We start from the raw sequence: 27,494 nt of genomic DNA on the forward strand, positions 1-27,494 counted from the left end.
GACTTGCTAAGAGGCAGTGTTTGAATACTTAAGAAATGCTCCTAGGTGAGGCAGAGGAAAAAAATGGAAAGGGCTGAATAGAGAACAGTTTTTCAGGTAGCAGAAGAGCAACTCACCACAGAAAAACAATCTGTTACGAAACAATCCTATTAAGTTTAGGTGCTACCAGTCTTGCTTTAGAGTTAGTACATTTCAAGAAATCCTTTTTAGTGCTTGCCTTTCTTGTTTGCTGTGATTGTATTTCTGAATAGCATTTACAGTTTCTCATCCTTTTTAGCAAATACCTTGTCTAACAATGGACCTCCCATCTTGTGTTCTGTGATTATTTGTAAGCTTTTTATCTGCCTCATAAAACTACACTTTTAATTTCCTGTGGTTCTTGAGAGACACAATTATGTAACTAGCATAGTTTTTAAATTCCTTTTTAGTTAGGTTCAACCACTGATTTATTACAGTTTATTGTAAATGCTGAAAACTGTGATAAAACTTACCATGCTTTCTTTTTTAAAGAACATAAAATAAATATTACAGATCTATTGATTTAAGGTAAAATTTCACATACTGCAGAGCTGACACAAGCTGGTTGCTGGCAAAAGGAGAAGGTATTTCACATTGCCTACTTCCATCTCCCATCCATTGGCCCTGGTGCTTGCTGGAGCCTTTGCTAAGCTGATTTACCTCACAAGAATGACAGAAAACTATCCCAGCAAAACAGAGTGGGTGGTTTTCTGCCATTTTGGCAAGCTAAAAATTGATTCCCGTAGGAGTCCAGCAAACAGCAGCAAGAGGGTGCAGCTGACATTTAGAAGAGAGGAAGATGGGAGGTAGGAGCAGTGACCTATATTTTCCTGAACCCTATGAAACCGTCATTATACAGTTCATAAATTAAGAATATGAGTCTGTAACAGTCGCTTAAAAGTAAATGCACAGAGAACAATCAGTGACCTTCAGATTTAAATATTTTATCCCACTGACCATGTAAATAAAACATGATTGGCTACACCTCCCTCCTTATTCTCTCCCTGTAATATCAAGATACGATTTCTCAGCTGTCTCTTTCTAAAAGAAAAAAAAGCCAAAGCCTTCAAATACATGTTTATGGCTAATAACTTGAGAATTGGGTACTTGGTGAGGGAATGTGTTCCAAAAGTAGGCAGGCAAAATCAGGGAAAGGAAATTGTGAGAGAGAATTTATGACAGAAAGGCAGGATGTCCAGTTCACCCTTTACCTGGCAGATTCCACTAATGTTTTACTCCATCCCTGTTACTGTATACTGCAGCACTCCACAAGGAGTTCCCAAGTCCAAGTGCTGTTCCAGCCACAGCCCAACACCACTATTTGGTCTTTTTTTTTTTTTTTTTTTTGATGGCAACAGGCACAAGTGCTAGAAAGCAGCCACAGGATGGCCAAGGCTGAGACTTGCCACATCATTCACCTGGTCCTGAGCTGAGATGTAGCTATGGAAATGTAACCAGGTAGTAGCCAGCTTACCTTTAAAAAACCAAAAAAAAATATTCCTAGCTAAACACTGCTGGGTTGTTTTATTTAAACTTAATAAGGCTCTTAGAACTTTCCACAAAGCACTCCATCTTCTTTCCAATGGTTCAATTCTGTCCTGTATGTCTTCCAGCCAGTACAGTATTTTCTTACTGGTATTTCACACCCATTAGTGTGAGCCAGCTCTCTGCTTTGGGTAGCTTATTTCTGCTTAATTCAGAAACTAGCATTCCTTTTCACATCAAAAATGAAAAAATCTTCTTCACTGAAAGCAATAGAAACAAACCAACAGGTTACAGGATCCAGAAATAACTGCAAGAATGACAGGCCAAAGTCATTAAGTCACTTACAGTAGTGGTTTATTTTTGAATGCAAGCATGCATCTTTCATATGCTTCTCTGGACTGGAGAGCTGCATTTGGTGGCATTTTGAGATGGTGCTTGCTAGAGAGAGTACTGTCATTAATTATACAGCCCACATAGCAAGTGCAAGTGAAGGCTGATGGAATTGATACCAGTGGCTTGGCAGAGCTGCTGGGGAGATGCCATCACAAACCCACTACTAATGCCTCAGATTTGGCTAACCACGCTGTAGGAACCAACATGTTTCCCTTCACTGTTCTGTGTGTACCTGCGTGGGTACAGGAGAAGCAATTTCTAACTCATCCTGGAATACAGCTGGTTGTGCAGCAGACTGTGAAATTGCATTTCACTGCCAGGTTGTTCCCAGCCTTTAAGCAAAGAGGTGCAGGGAAGAGAGACTGTGAGCCTGGAGAAAGGTCAAGCAACAGAGCAGCCCTCAGTGCAGAGTGGAGGATTACTCCTTTTGCTTATTCTGTTACTGCTCCCTTCAGCTCCACAAAAACTGAGAAAGCAACCAAGTCCAGTGACTCAGGACTTCTTCTCCATCACCTGTGCGCTAGCCTCCATTTTTCTGTCAGCTCTAATACCTGAAATCAGATTAGTAATTCTGGGAAAGTGTTCTTGCTCTGTGAAGCATAGATCCTCACATTGTTCTCTACTGTAAAAAACAATACCTGATTTATTATTTTTTGTGTTATGCTCCTTAAGAGTGATGAGAGGGTCTGGAAGGAGCTCTCCAGGGCTGTAACTATTTTCTAATCCCTCCACTGACTCCATCCTGACCCTGTTGCCCTTTCCTTTATCCTGCTTCCAGGAGAGAAAGAAAAACAGGTGTAATGAGCAAAAGGCTGCAGGGACTGTTGGAAAGAGCAGGGACCCAGACTTTCTTTTGCAGAATGAGACATTTTGTAGCCATCCAGGTTGACTGGGCAGTTTGCTGCGACTCAGCCACAAAGGTGACTTGAAATCAAATTTGGAAGCAAGAATCCACCTGGAAAAACACAGGAGGCAGTAGTAGGGTTGTGTGTGAAACTTGAGCTTTGTGCTCTCTGATTACCTGGAAGTTTCACTTTTTAAAAAAGTAGTAAGTTCAGATTCTATGCTTATAAAACCTGGTTCCTTGAACTTAAAAGTACTTTTGAGAAAGTTTGTTACAAGCTCAAGGCATGTGTCTCAAAGTATTGATCAAGTTAGGGTCCTGACTCACCATGATCCCTGAGACAGGCACAGTTTCTTTCAGCAGGTGGAAGAGGATGGACTCTGTTGTGGAGTATTTTATTTTTTCAGTATTCTCAGGCAATATATTTGGGAAGCAAGCTCTTACCTTACCTGCAATTCTTACTACTTCTGATTATTAGGGAATCAAGTAACTTTGGACCAAGATGTCCAACATTTGAGACAGACAGGGAAAAGAAGTGGAGAATATTTTGGAAGGTTTTGTGACTCTACATACCAAAAATTAAGAAGCCACACTCTAATGAGGCAACCTACTGTCAGGCTACTCCACATTAGCTGTGTAGCAGCCTGTTGAAATTAGGAGTCCTGGAGTTTGTCAGTGTAATGCTCTCTGGCCTTTGGGCAATGTGCTTACAGAATATCAATCTTGCATTTGATCAGCATGTCACATCAATCTAAGGAAAATGCAATTGACAGTGATGGTCTTGAGAATTGATTTTACAGAAGCTGAGATTCTTCATGCCTCCTGAGCCATCCGATGGCCACATAACCAGCCTAGGTGGAAAAGTTTTCCTTTGATGGTCATGAAAATGCAGAAATCTCTTACCAGTTATCCTTGTGCTTTTTATTTCCTTACTTCTTGGTATATACTCTCAAGAACATGTGCCAGTACGGAGATAATTGTTTTACGGAGATAACAGGTATGAAAATTCTACCTGTTGTGATACTACATCCACATGAGACACACGGAAGGACTACCATCTTTCAAGCCATTTCTAATAAGCAGTAGTGGGACTTTAAAAAGACCCAATCCTTGCCCTTGTGGTTGAACAAATTTAATTTCTGCAGACAGTGGTTTCTGGATGAGCAAAGAATTCAAGTAAATAAGAAATTTAAACCTACTAGAGGGGAAAAAAAGACTTGTTGAGGTTAAATTTTAATATTTTACTTGTCTCCTTGGCATATGTGTGGTTGGCCTTCTGCAGCTTCTGCTATGTTAAGCTACTGCCTCAACAGATCAACAATTAAATTATTTTAATTGTTAAATATAATTTAAATTACTTCAGTCCATTTGAAAAAAAAATGATAGTAATATTTTTGATCATTTTGCAGTTTGGCATTTTAAAAAAATATGCTGTTTTGGCTTTCAGACAGGTTCAGGAGATAGTAGGGGAGGCAGAACCTGTAATTTTGTGTTTTACTATTTGTTTTGTATTTAGCAGTGCAAGAGGAAAATGAATAAGAATGGGATTGGCCAGCACTTTACTGCTGACCACGGCACAAAAGAGTGGTAGATACAGAATTTTTCTTTGCAAACACAGTATTACAAAGGTCCAAAAGAAATATATTAAGCAGAGGTTAGGTTGAAAATAGCTGCTCATAAACAAAGATCAAGTGCTGATCTTAAGTTTTAATTCTTTGCTTTCTTCCTAAGTCTTGCTTTCCTCTCTGAAGAAGTGGAGATCCCATGAAAAAGGAACAGTTCAGAAAGCTATGGAGGCCCAGTGGTACTGCATAACTCTAATCTGCACACTAATGACCTTGAAGATAATTTTTTAAGATTGTGGCATATCCTGAGTGGCCATCTGTCAGGCCAAACCACTGGCCACTCTCCTTCGAAGAGCAGAACTAAGGGAGGAAGAGTGGACCAGCACTGGTTCCTTCCTCTCCCAAAGCTGCTGGGAGTTTCATTTCCATGGATAACCATTGTAAAAAGCCTGACTACTCAGGTCCGCCATCAAGAGGGACTTCATTCACAATTTCATCATTGATTTTGGGAGAGATCTTTCCCTCAAAGTATTTCTGCAGAAGTGGTGAGTGTATAAAAATTGGAAAATAAAAGTAATCCTCTATCTGTTTGCTTTTTCAGTGTGTCAAGACTTATTTTTGTGCGACACCTGGGAGGTGTTCTAGCAGTGGCGAACATCAGGGGCGGTGGTGAATATGGAGAGACCTGGCACAAAGGTAAGTCAGTCAAAGCAGAGGAACAAAACTGCAGGCTTAGCAATGAAAATTGCAACATTTTCTTTTCACTCCCTCTTCCATGCTCACATCTCCTTTTGCATTTTACTTACTCTGAAAAAAAGTAGATTTTTTTCCTTACTTACATGTTAGAGCTGTACGTTGTCCAGTGTTAATCTGATGGTTTTCGTTAGATTCTTTTAATTTTTGCCCCCTAATTAAAAACAGTTTTGTACAAAGACAGTATTTTCCAAGAAAATAATTGTGGTTTTTTTAAGCAAGATCAAGTTCCCTAGACTTAAACACTGGAAAAAGCAGCTATTTATCTTGAAATGATCTTACAAAACATGTCTGTCTGTATTGCAAAAGACCTGTCTTGCTTTCACATACCTCTTTCGTTATTGCAGGTCTGCAATTCTAAATCCCCAAGACAACAACACTGACTATTTAGACTCTCTTGGTATCACACACACTCAAAAAAAAACATTTGCAGAATTTTACAGAAGGTGTGAACTCTTGAGTTCAGAATATAATGCTTCCATATTGTTTTTGCATAATTTATGAATAGACTTTTTTTTTTAATGTTTGATGAATGTGACTGGAAAAATTTCTTCACCAAAAGAGTTTTCAAGCACTGGAACAGGCTGCCCAGGGAAGTGGTTGAGTCACCATCCTTGGAGGTATTTAAAAGGCACATAGGTGTGTCTTAGGGACATGGCAGTGCTGAGTTAATGGTTGAATTTGATGATCTTACAGGTCTTCTTCAACCTAAATGGTTCTGTGATTCTGTGATTGAAGTTCATAAGAAAGCAACAGCTCCAGAAGTGCATTGACATCATCTCCTTCACACTCTTGGGGGATCCAACTTGTAGGCAACTATTTGACATTTTAGGGTTTTTTAAGTAGACTTTTATGCCACAGAAAAACAAAGTCAAACACTGCAAAGCTCTGTCAATCTCTTTTCCCCTTTTCTTAACACTTTTGATGTATTTCTGTCCATGTTTTTCCCATCAAATCTTTGTCTGAATCATTCAATTGTCTTTGTCCACTTGCCTTATTGTTGACAACTGTCCACATTCCTCTACGAGGGGAAAAAGCTTGAAAAGTCCTTCTTATCTCTGTAACATACCCATCATTATTTAATGGTGATGCTTTACTCATATGCCAAGAATCTGGTAGATAAGTTGCCAGAAATGTTGTCAGCAAGCCAAATGTACCAAAACAGTGGTGCTTGTGATGTAGCAATTTGCCATGGCAGTAATCCATAATATCTTTTTATCTGGCAAAATGGTATTTCCAGATCATTGCATCTTGATTTTACTGTTTCATCTGTGGTAACTATTTGTGTGGGTCATTTCCTCACAATTGAGTTAATTATGTAATTGTTTCATAAATAGAAACTGTATGTGCTTGCAGATACAGGATATTATTGCTAAAGATGAAGTATCCATTTTTAATTTTAATTTGCTGATTGATTTGTAATAGATTTTAATAAAATTTATCTTAATATGATAATGCTTCTTTGATCCACCTATTTCCTGCTTGATTTTGACCCAAAGTCTTTTATTGCAGTTTCAAATAAAATATGTATGTGTTCTTTGTTAGTTCCAGAAGCAATTACAGAAGTTTTTTTTGCTTAGGTTTAATTGTATAGATAGGATTCTGACCTTACACCAGCCCGTTACTTTGAGTAAAGAGTAAGATTTATTTCTCCTTTATTGCCCCATATTTGAAGACCTTTTTGTTGTCACAGTATGTCTCTCTTCACAGTATGTCTCTCTTCAATGGTCTTGTTAATACAAGAATGATGGGTATTGGTTAAAAAAAAAAGACAAAAAAATTAAAATGTACTGGTTTCAGTTCTACAAGATCTTTATCAGACTTGCTAAACTTCTGCAACATAGAAATGAAGTAACCATTCTAAACTGGTTGTCTAGGATCACTTGATGGACAATGGAGATAAAGAGACGTTTCCAGACTGTAGATCATCTCACTTATTTTAGTGTAAAGTTAATTTTCCTGGAGGTTCCTGGACCATAGGGGGAACCTTAGGCAATCAGCTTGGAATAAACATCCAGCTTTCAAAGAAAGCAGAAAAAACTGGGCTTCCATTTCTGCATCCTTTAAGCCCTGCTTGCCTGTGTGGGCCACAGCCTTTGCTACAGGAATGCAAGGATTTTCTTCCTAGTTCCCATTTCTTCCTAGCATTTAATTGCCTGAGATTACCATGGTCTTCAGGTAGGATAACCTTTGAGGAGGAGCTAGTTTTAGTCTCTTGCCTAACAGGCAAGATTTGGACAACTGTGAGTTCTCTAAGTGGATACTCTTCTACTGAAATAATTGAAAGATTGTAGGGAAAACCATCCTTTTCCTTCCCTATCCCACCCTGCAAATTTTTTTTTGTTTTCAGACTTGGGAGTCTTATCAATTAAGACTTACATTTATCAAGACCTACATTTTCTGTCATTATTTATTCCTTCTTACAGCTGATGATATTTGGAGTTTCATTCAACATGATGGCATTATCTTAAGCATTTACATATTGAAAGTTAATGAATAAAATTCCAAAGCAAGATGCAACTCTGAAGTCCCTTTTTGACCGTAGCTATATATCATCTGGTTTGAAAACAGATGAAAGAAAAAAAAGTAAATTACCAGCCACATATTATATATCCAGGAAATTAGAAGTGCTTATTTTATATGGCTTATTTTATAAGCTGAATCTTTATTGCCTTAAGAAACTGTCACTGAGTTTAATGATGTTGAAGTCCCATTAGCTCAAACCTCAAGTGGATTGTATGTGGTCATTTTGTATATATTTTGCTGTGCAAAGCTTTTAGCTTTCCCTTCACTAGTTAGGAACATTACCTGGCACTCACTCCACAATATAGGTATGTATTATTCAGAGTTTCTGAAAGCATCGGAGTTATTGACACAACCATCTTATAGCCTCTTTGTGTTGACAGAATCTTTCATTTCTGCTGTCTTTCTGAGCTGCATCAATTATTAAAATGTTCATGAAACTGGAATTGTTCCCAGGTATTTTTGCACACATGTTTTTCTGAAGAGATGGTATTAAAAGGATTTGATGGTATCAACTGATTTGTTTTGTTTCCGTGCTAGGTGGTATCTTGGCCAACAAACAAAATTGCTTTGATGACTTTCAGTGTGCTGCCAAATACCTCATCAAGGAAGGCTACACATCCCCAAAGAAGCTGACTATTAATGGAGGCTCAAATGGGGGCCTCTTAGTTGGTAAGCACTGCTTGTCTATTTCCCAGGTTTGGTGCTGGGTTTTCTAAAGTAACCAGACAAAATTTGATGAGATCTGCCTGTCAAAAGTTGCCGGATTGTCAATGCGCTAATGTATACCAGGTGTTAAATAGGTACAGTCATACTTCGTTTGCTGTTTGCATAGGACTTTGGGATTCTGCAGTCTCTGGCAAAGGCTGACTGTTAAAAGCCACACAGTCGTGTGTGGTAAGAGCTAGCCCTGTGGTAGAATCACACAGAAAGTAAGAATGGTTTGAAAAACATTTGGGTTTTTTTTTTTTTCTTTCTTAAGATTAACCATTACAAAATAACTACTGAACTATTAATTTGTTATGTAGCATTGGGAAACTGTGTGTGGTCTGTTACAAATGCGTCTTGTTCACTCAAATTTCACTGCCGTGTTCTTAAATTCAAGGAAATTAATAGCCTCCTCTTAAGCAGAAGTCTTGTCACAGAAAGATCTCATATTCTGTGCAGTCTAAGAGCTACAAAATTTATTTCTGGTAAGATCCCTATCTGAAAGTGTCTGAAAGTAGCAGAAGAAAAAGAAGGTGATTTTTTTGTGCAATTTTGAAAGGAAAAGGAGACACAAAGTAGTAATTTCAGGGTCTGTTTGCCTTTTTTTAAGCAACAGGAAAAGTGACAGTATGAAAGATTTGAGCTACTTGTGTGAGAAGGGGTTAGAAAAGGCACCTCAAGTTCACAAACAACTGAATTATAGAAAACTAGCAATTTTACCAGGCCCACTCTGCTTGGTCTCCTTTTTGTATTTATCTGCTGCTGTATACTGACTCTATTGGTTTTATTTGATTTTTCAGTGAATTAGCATCCAGCATAAGAAACAGGATTTGGAATTGTACGGATCTTTGGTCTAAGCCATCTTGGCTAGACCTGCATTATTATTTTTAAAAAGCAGTTGTTTTAAAGATCAAGTAACAGGTACTTGTAAAGTTGTGTTTTGGTTTCTGCTTACATGCTTCTCAGTAACAAGTGTCAGGAGGTGTTTGTGCATTGAAAATAGAAATGGGTGAATATGGTTAATGATTAAACCGTTTGCATTCCATTTGGAATGTGGGCATTGCACAAGTCAATTTTATGTGAGCCTAAATATGTGTTTGGAAAAGCAGTTAAACTTAGAACATATTACATAATGCCTGAAAATACTGGTCTGTGCTTACGTGGACTTCAGTTTCAGTCAGGATGAGGAGCATCCTACCCAGCTTCAGTAATAAAACCCCCTGGTTTACTGGCTGAACTATTCAGTTGGGCTCCTCAGTACCGGGAAGCAAGTGACATCTGCAGGGAATACATCCTTCTGATAGGAGACAGGTGTTAGGAATCTAGACTTCCCTGCTCTAAAAAATCTTGTTAGAATCCTCCCCTTGCATTTACTGGTAGATTACTATCAAGCAGGATTTCCATGCTCTTGGTGAACCAGATAGGGATTTTCCTTGACTGGGTAGAATTAGGTGAATTTAGGAAATTCATGTAAGGTCTTTTTCATTAAAGCAAGAATGAATTTTGCAATAGTTGTTGGTGCAACATTAGAGATCATAACTCATCCTTTAGGTTTAATGACTCACTGCCAGATTTTGTCCGTTCTTATTTATTGAAGAAAAAGCTGACAAGGAAGAGTATTGACACTCTTCCAAAATACTGTTTCCTTTCAGTCAGACTAACAGGAGGTGACTCTGAGGACTGCAGAGCCCTGAGCTGTTACCTTATTCAACCACAAAACAAGACTTCCTTGTCCTGCAGTGCGATCCCCAAGCTGAGCAGAGTGGCACAGCTGTGAGCTGAAAACCCTCCTGCAAACGCAGTGTTTGACCTCTCATGTTTGCTAGACTAAACCAGTTCCGACATTTTGAAGGCGTATTTTCATACTGAATTTTAAAGCTCAAAGTTATGTATAGAGGGATAAAATTCACAAATAAATTGTTGTTCCACATTGTACTTCATTAATTAATATAATTAAGTATTATGGCTAATTAAAAAGGTGCAGTGTGCATGGATGAGTGTCTCCATGGGTGATCTCTTACTGAAGTAACTACTTAAGGAACTAGCAAGGACCAATTTCTTACAAAATCCTGAGCAACAGACAGTGCTCCAAGAGATACTCTGAAATAAAGACTATTACAATGAAATGTTGTGGTAGTTGTTTTGGCTTTTTCTTCCTACCAGAATGCAATTTATGTTCATAAAAGAAAATAGCTTGAAAGGGGGGGATCTGATCAAAAGCTTCAGTTAAAACCTAAAGATCTTTTACATAGATCTCTTTAAGGATCTGTATATACTTTATCGAAAGGACTCATAAATAAGGAAGAGTTAGCATAGTTATATATCAGAGATGACCAGGAGTAAAGTTTCATCTTTCAGAAAGTAAAAATCATGTTTAAATTAAGAAAATAGGGTAAAGTGTCAACTCTTCACAGGGACTGACAGACCACAGGAGACTGATGAGCAAATTGCTTCCAATATTAAGATTAGCAATGACATTTTTCTGTGCACATCAGAGGCAGGAAGCTGGCCAGACGATCCGTGGGACTTGCAGGTTAGTGAGATGTAAAAGGAGCATTAAAGAAAAATAATGGCAAAGCAGAACAACTAAATGGTCTGTTTGTATTGATGTTCCCTCCTGTGGAGTGTGGGGAGTTCCCTGCACCAGTCTGTCTTCATGGGGAATATTCTGGGGAGCTGACTCCAGTTGAAGCATCAGCAGAAGAGGTTCTGGAATGAATCAATCCAGTGAAAAGCAGTATGTTGCCAGGACCAGATGGTGCACATGCAGGATCCTAAGTGAACTCTGATATGAAATTGCAGGCTACTAAGCCTGAATATCTGAGGAACAGAAGGGGGCAAGTGTAATGCCAAGTTTTAAATGGTTCATGGTGATACACAAACTGCAGATGAGTAAATCTGACTTCTCTAATGGGCAAGCTAGTTGAAACCAATAAATAATAGCTGACAGAAAAGAATTCTGCAGGCTGAAGCTGCAGCTTTCAAATGTATTAGAGCTATCTGAAGGAGTCAGGCTGCATATGGGGCTTGTAATGGTGATCTAGGGGAGGAGTTATTCTTGGATTTTCAAGAGCTTCCTCACATAAGGCTGTGAAAGAAAGTCCTTGCTGAGCTGGAAGCAAAGTCATGTCATAGCAATATCATGGTTAGCAGGGTGCAAAGAGTGGCAATAATCAATCCATTTTCACAATGGACAAAAATGAGGAGATAAGAATTTAGGAAAGATTATACCTACATCTTGATGCACAGTGAATAGTTCTGAATTAATTAAGGGATTCTGGGACCCATTGTAGTAGTTAGGTGAAAATTTCGGTGCTCTTATTTCTTAAAATTCAAAAAAAGCAGGGGAACTTGTAAAATCAGCAGGCAAAAGGTTTAGATGAAGAAACAGGAATTGGAATTGAAGAACTTAGTGCTACAGGATATGATGAACACTGGATGAATAAACATTAAGAGAGGGAATAGTTGTATTTACAGGGGAACTGTGTTTTGATGGCTGTTTAATAGGATGACTGGAGATAACTCCAACTCAGAGAAAATTTACAGTTCATCAGATGATAATTAAAAGGAGAGATCTCCTTAACAGCAGTAATTCCCTTTGTTAATTTGAGGTTATTCCACTGATTTTGCAGCAGTCTGCTTTTATCAAAACTCTTTTCGTATGGGTTTACATAGTAATTATGGAAGACAGCTTTCATCAGTAAATGGAGGGCTTTTGATCCTTAATGCCCTTTTCTTTCTTGATACTAATATTAAAAGTTTAAACAGCGACTGGTTAGGTACCTTCAGTTCCGTAGTTCAAAATGTCGCATGCTTTAAAAGTTCATTTCTCCTTCAGACCCAATTTGGTGGTTTGAAAGGCAGTTTTCATAGAGCAACATGTTTGGTGTCTGAAGAGCACAGAAATGGCTCTTAAGGTCTTTTGAACACACCATCTCTCAGAGTTGTATTTTTTATCCATTTGTGTATTTGCTTACAGTTTTGCTTGAAAGTCTTATTTGACTTCATATTCACTGACAGCCTTCTCTCTTCTGCGACTTGGTAGTGAACCTTTTACTGCTGAGCTTAATTCTTTAAGATCTGAATGCTAATGGAATTGTTTTCCTGTTGAAGCTGCCTGTGCTAATCAGCGCCCTGACCTATTTGGTTGTGCTATTGCCCAAGTGGGAGTGATGGACATGCTCAAATTCCACAAGTACACCATCGGCCATGCTTGGACCACTGACTATGGTTGCTCCGACTGTAAAGAGCAGTTTGAATGGCTGTGCAAGTAAGTGTCTTTAAATACTTTCTGTGGTTGTTAAAACGTAGTCTGCTCAACAGTTTCCGGTTATCATGATCAATACCAATTCTGATGATTACTTCATCCTTTCCCTGAATTTGGGGAGTTCAGCATTTCCTTCCAAAAGTCAGTTTTGAATAAAAGACTGTCTTGAAAGCCCAGTTGAATCAAGTGGTCATATTTTCAAAGACCTTTTTCTCCTAGCAGCTTTTAACAGTTGTGAAGTTTTCTTTCTGAATAATGACTCTTTTGGGCTATTAGAACAGAGTATTCTCAAGTGGACCCCTACAAAAATTGTATATTTTACCATAAGGAAGGGACAGTCACCATTGTGAATTGTATTATACAATGTGGGTGGGATTTATTTGTAGGAATTGAGTGGCGCTAGACCATATTAGGATCTTAATTAATTACTTAGCTTCTGTTGAGAGTCTCAATTTCCCTGTTTCCAGCAGGGTGGATCCTGCTATGGACTTGACAGGTTTTGCTGCAGTTACCCTGCTGGCTACTCGTGATATTTTGGACATTTCTGTGAGATGTACACATACGTCTCTCTGAAACTAAAGAAATGCACTTGCTTCACGTTTAAGAGCCAGCGATCTGTGGCCACTACTGCGTGTCAGTTGCCATTAGTGCAATTCTGATTAAAGTAACTGAGAACTGTTCTATTCTGAGTGCTAACAAATGTGACTGTGACGATTTCAATAGGAAAGGACCTTCTTGTTGGGATACGGAAACATTTGTGTGTTTTTCTCAGGTACTCTCCACTTCACAATGTCAAACTACCAGAAGAAGATGGTGTCCAGTACCCCTCCACGCTGCTTCTCACAGCGGACCATGATGACCGTGTGGTCCCTCTGCATTCACTGAAGTTTATCGCTACCCTGCAGTACACTGTGGGCCGAAGCAGCAAACAAACCAATCCGCTTCTCATCCATGTTGACACTAAGGCTGGGCATGGAGCAGGAAAGCCAACTGCTAAAGTTATAGAAGAAGTGTCAGATATGTTTGCTTTTATAGCACGATGTCTAAATCTTGAGTGGATTGAATAGGCAAAATGCTTATTACTGTCTCCTTTAGAAAACAAGGGCTTTAACATTTAAGAACAGCCACACTACTACTTGGTGTAGTACTTACATTTAAGAACTACAGTTTAATATTTTATTGATCCAACCTGCTATGGAGTTTTGATCTTCTGTGCTTCCCTCTTTCTGGCATTTCTTTGGGTTTTTTTTCTACTGCATTCCAAATTCCATTTTGAAAAGCATGTTCAAAAAAATAGCTGAGCTACTCTCAGTACTGTTGTGAAAATTTAGATTTCAAAACTAGTGCTAGTTGAGGTTATTTCCTGTAAACAATTTTAATGTATTTCATCTATAAACATGTCCAGATCATTTGTAATTAAATGTAAGTACTGTTCACATACAAGAACTCTGAGCATATTTTATTTACACAGTAATTTAAGAATGTAAATTGAAGGTGTTCAGTGATAACCATGAAAAACTGAAGAGACACACAGTTACGTCAAATATTATTAAAAAAGCTTATATTACATTCTGTTCATAATCGTGTTACAATCTGTAATAATGATGTTGCTAAATTGTTCTTTCTTTCCAAAGAGTCTTCAAAATCTCACCAGTTTTCTGCCATTTATTTCTGCACAGAAAACTGGAGGCTGAAAAACTTGAAGAAGTCTTAGATTCTCACTGTAATCTCAGTCAAGCTATACAGATACTCTCCAACAACCTGTGTGAAGTTATTTCTTTAACTGTTTCTGAAGAGTAGACCAGGCACTGATTTAAATAAATGAACAAAAAATAAGCTAACAAGAAAAAACAGAACAAAAAAATCCACCCCAACCCAAAGCCACAGCTTTGTCCAGATTGTTCAGGTTCAGTTTTTTTCTGATGCTTCTGACAGGATGTTCTCTAACAAGGGAAAATCTGAACATGCACATATAACCTAGTTTTGGCTGCAAAACAAGAGCTCGTAGTCAGACTCCCTAATGATTTGACACAGGCACATTATTTGAACTGCCATTTTTCCCATCTAAGCTGAAGAGCTATAAAGTAGATGTGAGTATTTGCCTACTGTCTAATCTCTCATGCGCTGCAGCAATTAAAGTTCAATTTTGCAGAGAAAAAAGTATTCTATCAACTATTATTAGTCTTGTTGCCCCTCCAGAAAACATCACTGTTTCTCAGTTTTGGATGAACTGATCTAATCTTACAGAATCATGCTTGTCATTACATTCATACTTAGACCCTAAGGACTGTATTTTAACTCAGAGAGTTTTATCTCTAAGCAAATAGTGTCTCAGTGCTGGAAGAGGAGGGAGTGGTATTTAAAAGAGAGGGCAAAAATAAAAATAAATTTGTACCAGAGTCACTCTGTGTTTCCCTTATGATCTGGACTTCTTTTGATTCTCTCTGGAGTCCAGGAATGATCATCCTCTCCAGGCCTTTATTATGTATGGCTAATTTGATTTTAGGAGAAAATAAAAAATTATTTCTGCTTTCATATGAAATACCACACCTAAAACTCATATGTGATTGGGGGTTTATTTGGGATCCACAGGCATTACAGTTGTTTACGAGACACACTGTAGACTTGCATTCTGATCACAGCATTGAATAAACAACCAGAATAGGGAGTTGAGGGAGGATTGGTTTATTTCTTCCAGGCTGTGGAAACAGGGTGCAGGTTTAGCACCCCCCTTTTCCCAGAGGTATATGAACTGCTTTCTTTGATCACTGGAAATCTTCAACAGCTTCCCCACGTGGCAGAAACAAAGCACATAAAGCTCTGCCATCTCCACTTTTAATATTCATAGTTGTGGCATGTGGCCTTCTATTGAATTTATAGTTACTGTCACGATATCAGAGCTTCACCTCTGATACAGAGCTTTGCAGGATAGGGTGTGTGGAAACACAGTCCTCAGACATTCAAGAAATAGAGCTGAACTGTGTCAGTGCATTGAATTGCAAATGCTTGGGTACAGCCACCTCAGTCACCTCTAGGTCTGTTCCAAAGGATGCTTTTCCTTATTCTCCAGTTGCTCAAGCGCAAAACTTCTGGAACAGGTTAAAAGTAACTCCTTTTCCTTCTGAAGCCTTCTGTTGAAGCTGAGTTCCCTGAATGACTCAGTGTCGTGACAGATGACCCATGATCTGGGGAGTTCAGAAACAAACATTTCTCTTTGAGCACCAGTCAGTAGTGCTGAAGATGGAGCTGCTTGCTGGAGACACTACTCACAAAGTAAGTGTTCCAGAGTATCACTTGTAGAATGCTAGTGTCAGTACTGGGAAGGCATTTTGTTTCTGTAGCAGGGTCATCACGTCAACATTTATTTGATCTTAATCAGCTGTGCCAAGTTCAGGATTCAGGTGCCAAAAAAATGATGTTGCAAAGCTGTCCTGTTATCTGAGTTGCTGCTTTTGAGGCAGACAGGGTCATATCCAACTGGAATCTGTAATTAAGTCTGAGCAAGTAATGCTCTTGTAATATAGTGGGATTTAAACCTTCGGGGTTTTGATTAAATAGACCTGGAGCCAAACCATTCCTGCTGTATAAAACATAATGAAATTTCTTTGAGTCTAGTTTCAAGGTTAAGTTCTTTTCTCTATAGCGGAAATGCTATTTTATGAAAATACTCTTGTGTTTTGTGGCTTCTGTTTCCAGTATGTGAAGCAAAATTCACAAACTGGACAAGGTAACCTCACAACTATCTGCTTTTTCAAAACGACGTTAGAAAAATAGATACTAATGTTTTGTGCCAAAATCCAGCTCCCCAAAAAAGTCCTGTAAGAGGCTTACGCTACATGAAGAAGAATCTGGTTTTATGTGGAAATAAATGAACTTTTTACATATTTCTCCTTCTAATACTCTTCACAACTGATATCAAGGTATCTTAGTTGTCTTTCCTCCCGTGAGTGAACCTTTGCGTTAGAGTTGATTTATGTGAAAAAGGTCAGAAGTATTTTTAAGAGCTGAGAGTTTTCATATTCTTTACAGAGAGAGATATTTGAATTCCTTTGCATTAGAGTTAATTTACATCTTGGTATCTGCAATGAAAAAAAAAATCTGTATGTATGTATGTACTGATTTCAGCTGGGAGCTGCGCTCCATAGTCCAGGGGTGAAAGAGGGCAGCTGGCCTGTGGGTATGTAAGAATAAACGGCACTCAAGACAGAGTTTGGAGATACCTGTCCCTGGCACCTAGGGCTTCTTGACCAGTATTTTCTTGACTTGGTTCTACTTTGCCATCTGTCTGTAGGAAGGCAGAAACATGAGCAGCAGTACTCTTGGATTTAATGCATCAAGCAGCAGCTTTCAAAGATCAGTGTTGCCAGCTCATTTATTTATTTTTAGCCTGAGGTTGCCCCTCAGGATTGCCTAAAGATCTCCTTATAGACTTCCTGACAGTCTCTCCTGGGAAAGGGGTTTTCCAAGCTGAGTAGGATTTAGGGGGAAGGCCATGGGAGGGACTTGAAAGCCAGGCTAATAAACAACCACACATTTTTCTGCCGAGCTCTTCTACTTTGAAAATCTGTAGTAGGCCACTTTTGTGCAATTATGTCTTTGTCCAGACCTCTCAGAATTTAGATAGGTCATGCTGGTTTGAGCAGCCAGGTTTGGCAACTTTGTTCATTTTTCCTTGTGTTAATTCTGCCTTCATATATGGCTTGCCAGGGGAAAAAAATAGCATTCCTTGGGCTTTTTTTAGCTTGCTCTTGTAGAAGAGTGAGGTGGGGTAGCCTTCCGATGCTCATGTCCCTGAAGATAAGTATAGTGTGTCCTCAAGATAACATTCATGAATAGAAAATTCTGAATAAGCTCATGTCTTCAGTTTATTCATGGCAGGGCAATCCTAGTGACGGAGTCCCTCAGTGGAAGCCGGACTAGCTACTGGAGCAGAAATTAACTGAGATTCTGGACTAGGAGGACTGTGATCTGGCTGTTTCTCCTAATTTTCCATGAGAATAACTGAAAATTCAACATTTAAAACCAAAGCTAAGCAATAACCTATTAGTGAGACTCTCTTTTCTGTAGACTTCCCTCTGCCTTGTTACCAGGAGTAACAGAGGCAAGGAACAAACTTGGTGCTCATGCCCTTGCCCATCACAGTAGAAGTTTAGTGCTGAAAGTCTGAGTAACAAGAGTCAGTGTGTGGTGACTTCACTAAACATTTCCAGTTCCCACAGCAGATGCAGCATGACAGCTGGAATCAGTGTATGGATGACGGCCCTGCAAATGTGACATTACCAGCTGGCCACGTGCTGCTCAGAAAACTGTAAATTGTGCTTGTGCACTGCTTTCAATGCCTCTTGGGCCTTCTGTGTGCAAAAAAGAAGGAGATACCATTCTTGAAGCCCCTAAGGTGGGGGGACACATGGTGGTTTAGGCAAGATGTGTACTAGGTAGGTATCTGGTAATGCTGAATAAGCATTAAATTTGGTACTTCTCTATAACCTATACAGGGCATCACTAGGCCCAAACTACTGTCTGTAATTTTTATCTTAGTCTCACTCTTAAAATATTGGGGAAATAAATCAGAAGAAAAGCAGAAGTTCAGCAGTAGCACCTGAACTAATAGGAGGTGGTAATTTCATTTAGTTCTTAGCACCATGGCTTTCATGCTGCTTCTCTTTCCCTGTGAAGAGCTGTACTTAACCTCTGACATCTCCTCAGTAGAAGAACAGATGAACATGAAGATATATTGCATTTCAGTCATGCCATCAAATATATTCTGCTGTGGGACATTGAAAGTGTCAGAAGACAAGAGCAGTAGAAAAATGTTTGCCACCTAGCAGTTACTGGACAACCACAAACATACTAAATAACAGAGGAGTGTATTCATTAGTTAGTTTTACACCAGTTAATGCAATTTTTTAGAAGTTTGGAGAGTGCTTAACTGGTGAAAAACTCTTACCCATGCTGATTTATTCTTTTAGGCCATTTCTGGTGTGCAACAACAGCATGTCATTGTGACAGCAAGTGACAAAATGCTGTAACATGGACTGTTGTTTCCTTCCTGAGGAAGAAACTGAATAAAGGGCTTGGGCATTTCACTATTCAGAATCCTTTGGAACAGTAACAGAAGCAGATAAACAATACTTATTGTCTTCTGATTGTTTCACATGAAACAGTGTCATTTCTCAGCAAAATATGTTGTTTTCTGGTAGTACTGCTATTTCAGAGAAAGCTCTGGCGTAGTAGAACAAGCTTTGTAATGTAGGTAGGTGCAGGTATCTTTCAGTAGCTGGGCCAAGCTGTTAAATACTTCCTACTTCATGTATTTGGTGTAAATTATTAGCATTCTACTGCTGAAACTGCTTTTTGGTTTAGCTTAAAGCTTCTCAGCATTAAAACCTTGTTTTCATCATAAATGGCATAAAGCTCTAGACGTAAGACCATTGATAGGAGACCCAAGCTTCAGCTCCTGAAGGATTTACCTTTCATTTTGTGTTTCACTGGGTGCACACAGGTAGAATCATAGAATGGTTTTGATTGGAAGGGACCTTAAAGATCCTCTAGTTCCTGCTACCCTGCTCTGGGCAGGGACACCTTCTACTAGACCAGGGTGCTCAGGACATGGTCTTGAACAACATGGTCTTGAACACTTAAGGAATGGGGCATCCACAACTTTTCTGGACAACCTGTTCCAGTGCCTCACCATCCTCGTAGTGAAGAGTTTATTCCTTATATCTAATCTAAACCTTCCCTCTTTTGGTTTGAAGCCATTCCCCCTTGTCCTGTCACTACACACCCTTGTAATAGTCTCTCTCCATCTCTCTTGTAGGCTTCCTACCTGTAGGGTACTGAAAGGCCACAATTAGGTCAGCCCAAGGCCACCTTTTTTCCAGACTGAACTAGAAGAACTTCCCATTACAGTAAAAAAGTGGAATAACCATAGATGATCACTGCCTATAAATTGAAGAGCTTGAGAAACCTCTGTGGTTGACTATATGTAAATAAGCCTCCAGCTGTATTTTGAAATTAAAGGGATTACTTTTACTAATTAGGGATGCTCAGCCCTCCTTAAGCTTCAAGGAAGTACAGATCCAAATGTGAACTTCATAAGAGCACACATCACTCAAAGTGCCTAAAAGCAAAAGCAGTTCTTGAAATTCCCTGTCTTTGCAATGTGGTTATCCTTTAGCAAAGCTTCAGCTGCCAAGGACAAACTGGAAAACATCCTCCTCTCACAGATGACAGTCCAGTCATTAAATAGTTTGCTGCCATGGGCCTGCCGCCCATTCTTCCTGCCTGGTGGAGCCTTCCAGGGCCACTGTGATTGCCAGAGGAAGTCAAATGAGGGGGAGGGGTATCAAAGTTACAAAATTGCTTCCAGCTAATTATTACTGTATCCCACAGCCCTAGGGAGGTGAGGAGAGAAGATCCAGCAGGCAGGAATTGTGCAGCAAGATTGATTGATTTAATTATTTTACAAACTCTTTTATAGACTTTTTTCTTTACAGTCTAATTGGACAAAGGATCAGGCACCCCCTGGGGTGATTGGCTAAAATCCTAAAACATCCATTGTCAAAATATTTTTCTACTGTACCATAAACATAGTTCTACAAGGTCAAAGGTGTTCATAGTTTATAGAACTCTGCAAATATCTTGGTGAGAGAGAAAAGTATCTCACGGGCTTAGAAAGAAGCAAGAAAAATTATTTCTAGCAGCAATATTGTATCCACAGCTAATGAGTTAGACGGTTATTGAAAACATTTCATTGGAGATTTTGAACTGCTTTCATTATTTTTGATACTCGTTCCCTGTTAGGATCTGATTAGTGGGAGATGCCTCTCCTGAATTAAGGTACAAGAAAGAAGTCTGGTTTTAATCATATTTGCCTGGCTGCCATGGTAAAATTCAGAGGTTCTCACCTCAAGCTGTGCCAGTGGAGGTTCAAACTGGACATCAGGAAGAATTTCTTCACAGAAAGGGTTGTTAAGCATTGGAACGGACTGCCCAGGGAAGTGTTGGAGTCACCATCCCTGGAGGTGTTCAAGAAACAGCTGGACTCAATGCTATGGTGTAGTTGACAAGGTGGTGATCGGTCAAAGGTTAGAAGTCTTTTCCAACATAAGTACTTCTGGGTGCTTGATTGTGTGACATGGGTCTTGGCTGTGGAGAAAAATGGGCTTACACTTGGGGAAACTCAGGGAAATAAATTTGGAATTTGAGGTCTCTAGGACCACCTGCCCTGCGTCAGCGGAGGCCTGAATACTGCCAGATTACAGAGGCTACCTTTCTCTTCTTTTAAACATCTGCACTCAAAGCTATTTTTGTTTTCAAGTTTATTAGCCTGCTCATCTCATTTGTGGGTTTTCTCCACTGTTCGGGATGACAGCAGACATCTAGGGAAGCTAATTACTCTTCTGTCAAGCCCTAGAAGGCCGTGCAAGCCTTTTGGGAGAAGATGTTACCTTTATCTCCAGCACATATTTCAATGAAAATACCAGTTTAACTTAGAAGCCAGCTTCCCAGGGGTCTTCCTCCTTCCAACAGAAGCGTGGAGCTGATCTCCGTGGCTTTCCAACCCAGGATCCACATAGACCTATAGATAAGGGAGATGCCAGGAGCATGCAGACCCCTTGCAACAGCACCCAAGGCAAGGAGAGCTGGGGGTCCCCAATCTCTCCAGGGCTTGCCAAAATTCTACCACTGGCTCATTTTTTTCAGCTGTCCGCTGTCCTGTAAAGCATGAGGCTGGCAGGAAACTAAGCCTGGCTTGTCATTCAGTGCAGAGGAGAAGTCCTGCTCAGGTCAGGCCTTTGGCATAGCAGAGACCTCCAGCTACCAAGGGAGATTTCTGGCCTTCATGAGAGGTATTTTTGGAGGGAAGCAGTGAATTGACAGGGTTTTCTGAATGACAGCTTCAGCCTTACAAACCTAAAGCCTTTCTGACATAGATCCTCCTATTGACTCTGAGCCCGTATCTTACAACAGCAGCTTCATCCTTCTCATTCTCCCATCCCAATCTCTACAATGTGTTACATGTTACAGGAATACCTAATTTTCCTTACCTTTTAGCTCCAAAAGGTGTTCTCATCTTTCCTAGTCACATTACACCTGATCATTTTTCATTCTTTGACTGTCCTGCTTTTTAACTTTGTTTACTCTTGGAATTACCTGGAGCTTCAGCATATGGGAATGACTACAAAGCTGATGGCAAAACAAGCAAACTGCAGGCTAACACACACACACACACACACACATGCAGAGAGAGACCTTTCCTTGGGGTTTTGCTTCATTTTCTCTCTGCTTTCTTGCAGATCACTTACTAAAAATTCAGAAATCCCTTGAGCCAGTTTCTGAAGACTAGCTGTTCTCCTTGGGTGACATATGGTTCCCACATACGTGGCCCTCCTAAGGACTGTTTCACTCAAATCTTAGTTCTGGGATGCAAGAGGGACTGTGACAGCATGCTTATTATCCATAGATGACTAGATCTCACATGTCAGGAATGTTCAGTACTAGCATTACAATTCCCATTTTGCCCTCTGGTTGTAATCCCTGCTTTCACTGTGCTTTCACCATCTGTTGCAAACTCCAGCTGTTGGCTTTTAAAGAAACACTTCCGGAACGTTCATGGCTCTGAAAAACCTTCTCTCCAGTTGCTTCTGTGAGAATTGGATGTCCTTAGTTAACAAACAAGTAATGCCCAAGACATACTGCTCTGAACTTCCTCCTGGTCTGTTTAATTAGCTCCTCTAGCTGGAACTAGCTGTGGTTTAGCTTCTGTTGTTTCTTCCTTTCCCTCATTATTTCACCAGGGCAAGCTGTCCCCACAGACTGCTGACACCTCTTGTGCATCTCTTCCGTCTCATTCCTTGAAATTGCTAATGAAAAGACATTGCCTGGCTGTGCTTTCCACGCTGGAAGATGGGCAGCTCGCAGAGCTTTCAGCCCTGATGGTGATTCTGCCTCTACAGCAGCCACTTGTCCCTGTAATTGTTTCAGAGACACAGGCCCCCCAAGGCAATGTGGGCTTCTCCTCCTGCACACTCCGTGCTGTTTTCATTACAGCATCTCCTGCAGACACACAAATACCATGTCTGGCACTGCATTTTCCTATTCTCATTTCAGGAAAACACAGCCAGCAAGGTCTAAATCAAACTAAATCCAACAGAACGGAGGAGTTTGGGGATTCCTCAAAGTGAAACACCATCCTCCCAACACAAGGTTTTCAGTACTGGAAGCTGAAAAATCACTGGCATCAGAAGGCAGTCCTCATCCAAAGCACAACAATCCGTGTGAATCTTCCCGTTTTGGCAATGAACTTTCAGATCAGACCCAAAAACAGCAGGGAGATTTTCACACTAGTGTAACTGTGAAGTTGCAGCATAGATGGTACAAAAGAGCCCTCAAATACCTGTCGAGATATTTCAGTGTACCTCATTAGGGTAGTTCTGTCACTGCTAATTTTGTGCCTATATATAACTGAGTCCTTGAACAATTTGGGATCTGCAGGTCATTAATTATCACAGCCACCCTCAGTGATGGGGCAGATGAGAACACAGGGAATGGCCAGCAAAGGGAAGAGGCCAGGGAGCTGTGCCATATCCCCAGGAAGCTCCCCACCTGCCTCCATGCCAGCAGCTCACCCCAGGGAGCACTGCAGGCTTTCCTAACATCTCCCTCTCAGCCCTGCCCCCGGAGGAGGCTTGGCATCGGAAAAGTGGCAGCCTGAGACCCTGCTGCACCTGCCCACTTCAAGTCCTGGGAAGTCTGAACCTTACCACAAAAGTGTGGACAATCCCCTCTGAGCTGGAGCAAATCACTTTTTTGTACAATTTACTGTTGTAAATTGTAAATAGGAGGAAAAAAAAACAAACAAACATGATGGTTCTCAAGTCTCCATGACACATCCTGAAGATTGTTCACGCTAGAGAGATGGTGGGAGAAAAGTGATGAAGTGGTTGTAAAAAGGAAACATTTTCCTTCATTCTTAAACACTTTCCAACTCTGTCAGTCTGAAGCCATTTAAGATATAAAAAGGAATAAAGTTATAAAGACTAAGATCACATGTTCTCTGAATGTGACACCCCACGACTACTGGGATTTTTCAACCAAGGGAATGCACTTCTGTGCGCAGTCCTTGTGTGTCTTCATCGCCTGTGATGATCTGAGGTGACTTGGCTGGCCTGAGGGAAGGTTGAGCAGCACAGTGTTTTGTAAGAGAGAAATGGGTGAAATGCTCAGAGATGGTTTTATGCAAAGGACCACGTATGTACCTGTGCATTACTGCTCCCTTACTACTTCCATTCATGCAAGGGTTATCAAGGAGTTTCCCGAGCTCTTTGCTTTCTGATCAAAACAAACCTAAGCTGCTGGTGCCAGCTCGTTACTAGAAATGCCTTTAAATACCTACACATCCTTTGCTCTACTCACACAATTATAAGCTGGCTCAACAACTGATAATTAACCTGATTTCCTTTCTTCTTTTTTTTTTCTCTCTTCTAACTTAACTGACTGCCCTGTAGATGCTGACATTGATGCCAGTGATCTCTGCCTTTCCACTTCCATTTTCCACCTCTGCTATTGGTGCAAAATGTGGTTTTCAGTTTTCTAGTCAAATTTATATATAATGGGTTCAATGTCTGCTGCTTGGTTTTTTTTTTCCTCACTGAAACACATGTCCTAAAATTCATATTTAATTGCAGAAAATTTGTCATTTGTCCAGGAACCAAAAAAGAAAGTACATCCATCACAAAATGGAGGCAATTTGAAAATAAAATTACTTGATTCTGCCAATATTTTGTGACACACTTTTCCAAGAATTCACTGAGTGTGTCATGAACACATCACTGTGTAGTCCTAAAATATGGAGTCCTGTTTGAGCATACTGTTGTTCACTGTCCTTTATGCTCCTACATAATCATAAGACTCCCATGCTTCTTCTAAGCCTGTGAGAGATTTTTGGTGTGGTTTCACCTTTACCTTTACCTTTATAAGGTTTCTTCAGAGAACAGCAGGTCTGCTGCTGCTCCTCTGTTTTTTTCTGCCAGATTGCTGCTAAAAACTTGTAAGCTCTCAACAGGAGCTAGAGCACAATAGCATTAATCAGTGCCTCCTGCCAAATTCTTGCCAGTTCAAAACAGCACTTGGGGGATTATTTCTCAGCCTCCATTCATAATCAGTGACCTCTTGCTTATTATTTTAACTGCAGTGGCAGTTCTGCTGGATTGAGAGACTTCCCCATGTGTCCTCCATTGGATTTGTAGCAGTAACATTTTAATATTCCTAAATTCATATTTGGCTGTGAGATTTTGCCCTGTTGTCAGTGTCGTCTTCAAATGCTTCTGCCCAGTGGATGGGCTTTTTTCTTTACCTCTTTCTGCGTGCTTTGGTTTCCCTTTCTCTTACAGTCTCAGACAGAGGCAGCAGGGAAGACTCTGATCCTCGAGGACAAGTCTGAAACAGTAGGGAGAAATTGTGGGTTTCAGCCTCCTTCATCATTTCCGTCTTTCAGGGAACAAAGCCTGACTTGCAGTGACACAGCAGCAGTGGCGCAGGAGCCACCAGGGCTCCGTGGTCTCCCCACAGCTGCTGAGCCCTGCAGTGCCCAGGCATCCTCCACGGCCTGGGTACCTCACTTTCACTTGCCAATAGTAGCCACCCTACCTCATTAAGCAAGGGCTGCCTTTCCTGTCAGGAGCACTGGTGATGCTGCAGGTGCTGTGGACATGCAAGGAAAGGCAGGAGCAATTCCAGTAGTAAAATGGGCAGTGGGATGCTGTTACCCCCATGCTGTGTTTCCCAGTAACTTTACTGGGAGGCGCGTGTGCACTGAACTCAGTTTAAAGATGCTCAAGACAAAGTTATGAGGAGCCTACTGGAAGGTTTCTCTTTCTTCTTCAGACAATTCAGATTACACATCCCATTTTTTAGTTCATTCTTGCCCTCTTACCATAGTGCTACAATGAGTCTCATAGACACATCTTCAGAGGGAAATGGAAAATACCTTTTAGTTTGCCAGCTGCAAAAAAAAATGTTAAGATTAACGGCTGTTGTCACCTCTGTTAACAATGTCTTTTGCAGATTTGTCCAATCTTGGTATTATTTTCATGCACAGTGAATTATTAGCTATTGTCTCTGTCAAAAGCAAAAAATTCCATTTCTTTAGCAATGTGTTAAAACCTGAAAAATTGTGCTTCATAATTCCTGACAAGGTTCCATTATGCTGAAAGGAAAAAGTTTTCTTCTATTTTATGTACCCAAAAAAATGATGTCTTAAAGGCTGTGATGCCTCTGTTACACAAAGAATATTTTTCCACATCAGTACATTTACTCTTAGACCAGACATCCATTACTGCCCTCCAAGTCTTTGTTTTGTCTAATACAGGAGTGTTCTGTGGAAGACACATGATGACTTTCATATCACATCAGAATTAATCAAAATATCACAAAGAAAATTTTGTTTCTCAAAATCTTTAAACCTTCTGAATTCTGACTAGAAATCTGTCATTTATAATGAACAGATAAATCATAACCATCTGAATAAATGACACAAATCTGTTTCATCATCGAGGTTTGCACTCCTCGGGTTTTACAGCAAAGATAGCTGGAGAAACCCATGACAACTGAAAATGAAACAGCAGAATCCTTCCCTAATATAAATTCTTCTAACTCCATTACATTCAAGCAAGCTACAATGATTTACACTTCTCCAGACTGCTTTCAGCACAGTCTCTTTCATAAACAGAGCAGGGGAAATGGGAATAGTAAAAGGTAGGATTATGGATAAACAAATCAGAGAATGGAGAGTACATGAAGACTGCTAGGGCATCCTGTTAAAATGTAGTTCAGCTAGCTAATATGTGTGCTTTATAGATCTGTGTTACACAAAAAAAAATTAAAAAAAAAAAAAGAGAGAAAACAACAAAAAAACCACCCAAAGTCATATTTTTAAAAGATCTTTATAGAAGTAACCTGTTAAGTCTCTCATAGCCCTTGTGTCAGATCAGCTCATGTGTGATTGCTAAGAAGTGCCTGATCAATGGTGTGTCACTAGGGGAGCAGTTCAGTTGCTCACGCATCTGGTGACACTTGAGATGCTCTTGAGCACTGCCTCAGCCTCTAGGGGCTCTCCCAAAGGGTGCACGTTTCCCAGGCTTTGGGAGGTGTGTTCCAGCCCTGCAGAGACATCACGGACAACCCTTGGGCATCTCAAACTGAACAACCTTCTTACATCTGGGCCATAATGGGAGCCTTATCTAAGCTCATGTAAGTGCACTCTATGTCCGCAACATGGACAGTAAGGCTGAAACACTTCTGAAAGAAAGCCTAGAGTCACCCAAGAATTAGCCACCCTCCAAAAAAAACTTAGTTATTTTTACCTTGTCTGCCAGAGCAGGGCTTGAAAGTGGATGCCCAGTACATCTCTGACACCAATATCCCTGTTCTGAAGAGATTACTCATAACTTTACAATCCAAGTATTTAAATATGTTTTGGTACTACTGTGCTGCCACAAATACAGAATTTATACTCGATTCACTCACTTGGCTTCAAAAATAGAAACTGTCCAGCAACTACAAATATGAATACAGTCTTTATCAGGTGGCATTTTGTTGTTTTCAAATGGTTTTTCTTCTGAGATGACAACGAATTATAGTGGGATACCAACTTAACTCTTTTCAAACGTTTTTCCATTAGTTTGTCTCAGCACCTGAAGCTTTGTAGTGCAAAGCTTTCTGGTTACTGGTGTGAGTATGGACTTTGTGGTGGTTTAGGAGTTACTTCAAAGACTGGCAGCTTTGTTCAACTATTCTTCTCTGCTGTCAGAGTTTATTTCATATGCCCATTTTTCAATACAAACCAACTATGAATTCATTGAAGACCTGAAAATTGAAGGTGCTGTGTATTGGCTTCCAAATGATAAATGGCTTGAGTTTTTGAACTCATGTTTTT

The 27,494-nt window shown here is 40.0% G+C and overlaps 1 protein-coding gene across 1 annotated transcript in view; it reads left to right on the forward strand.

Moving 5' to 3' along the window:
- The window catches only part of PREP (prolyl endopeptidase), a 91,825-nt gene extending 76,523 nt beyond the window's left edge, over positions 1–15,302 (forward strand). The window contains exons 12-15 of the mRNA XM_082302535.1: positions 4,907–5,001; positions 8,122–8,253; positions 12,403–12,559; positions 13,329–15,302. Coding sequence (XP_082158661.1) covers positions 4,907–5,001; positions 8,122–8,253; positions 12,403–12,559; positions 13,329–13,623 — 679 coding nt within the window. The 3' untranslated portion in view covers positions 13,624–15,302. The remainder of the gene's footprint in view (positions 1–4,906; positions 5,002–8,121; positions 8,254–12,402; positions 12,560–13,328) is intronic.
- The last annotated feature ends 12,192 nt before the right edge of the window (positions 15,303–27,494 follow it).

This window comes from Coloeus monedula, assembly GCF_965178545.1.
Source record: "Coloeus monedula genome assembly, chromosome: 2".
NCBI classification, from domain to species: domain Eukaryota; kingdom Metazoa; phylum Chordata; class Aves; order Passeriformes; family Corvidae; genus Coloeus; species Coloeus monedula.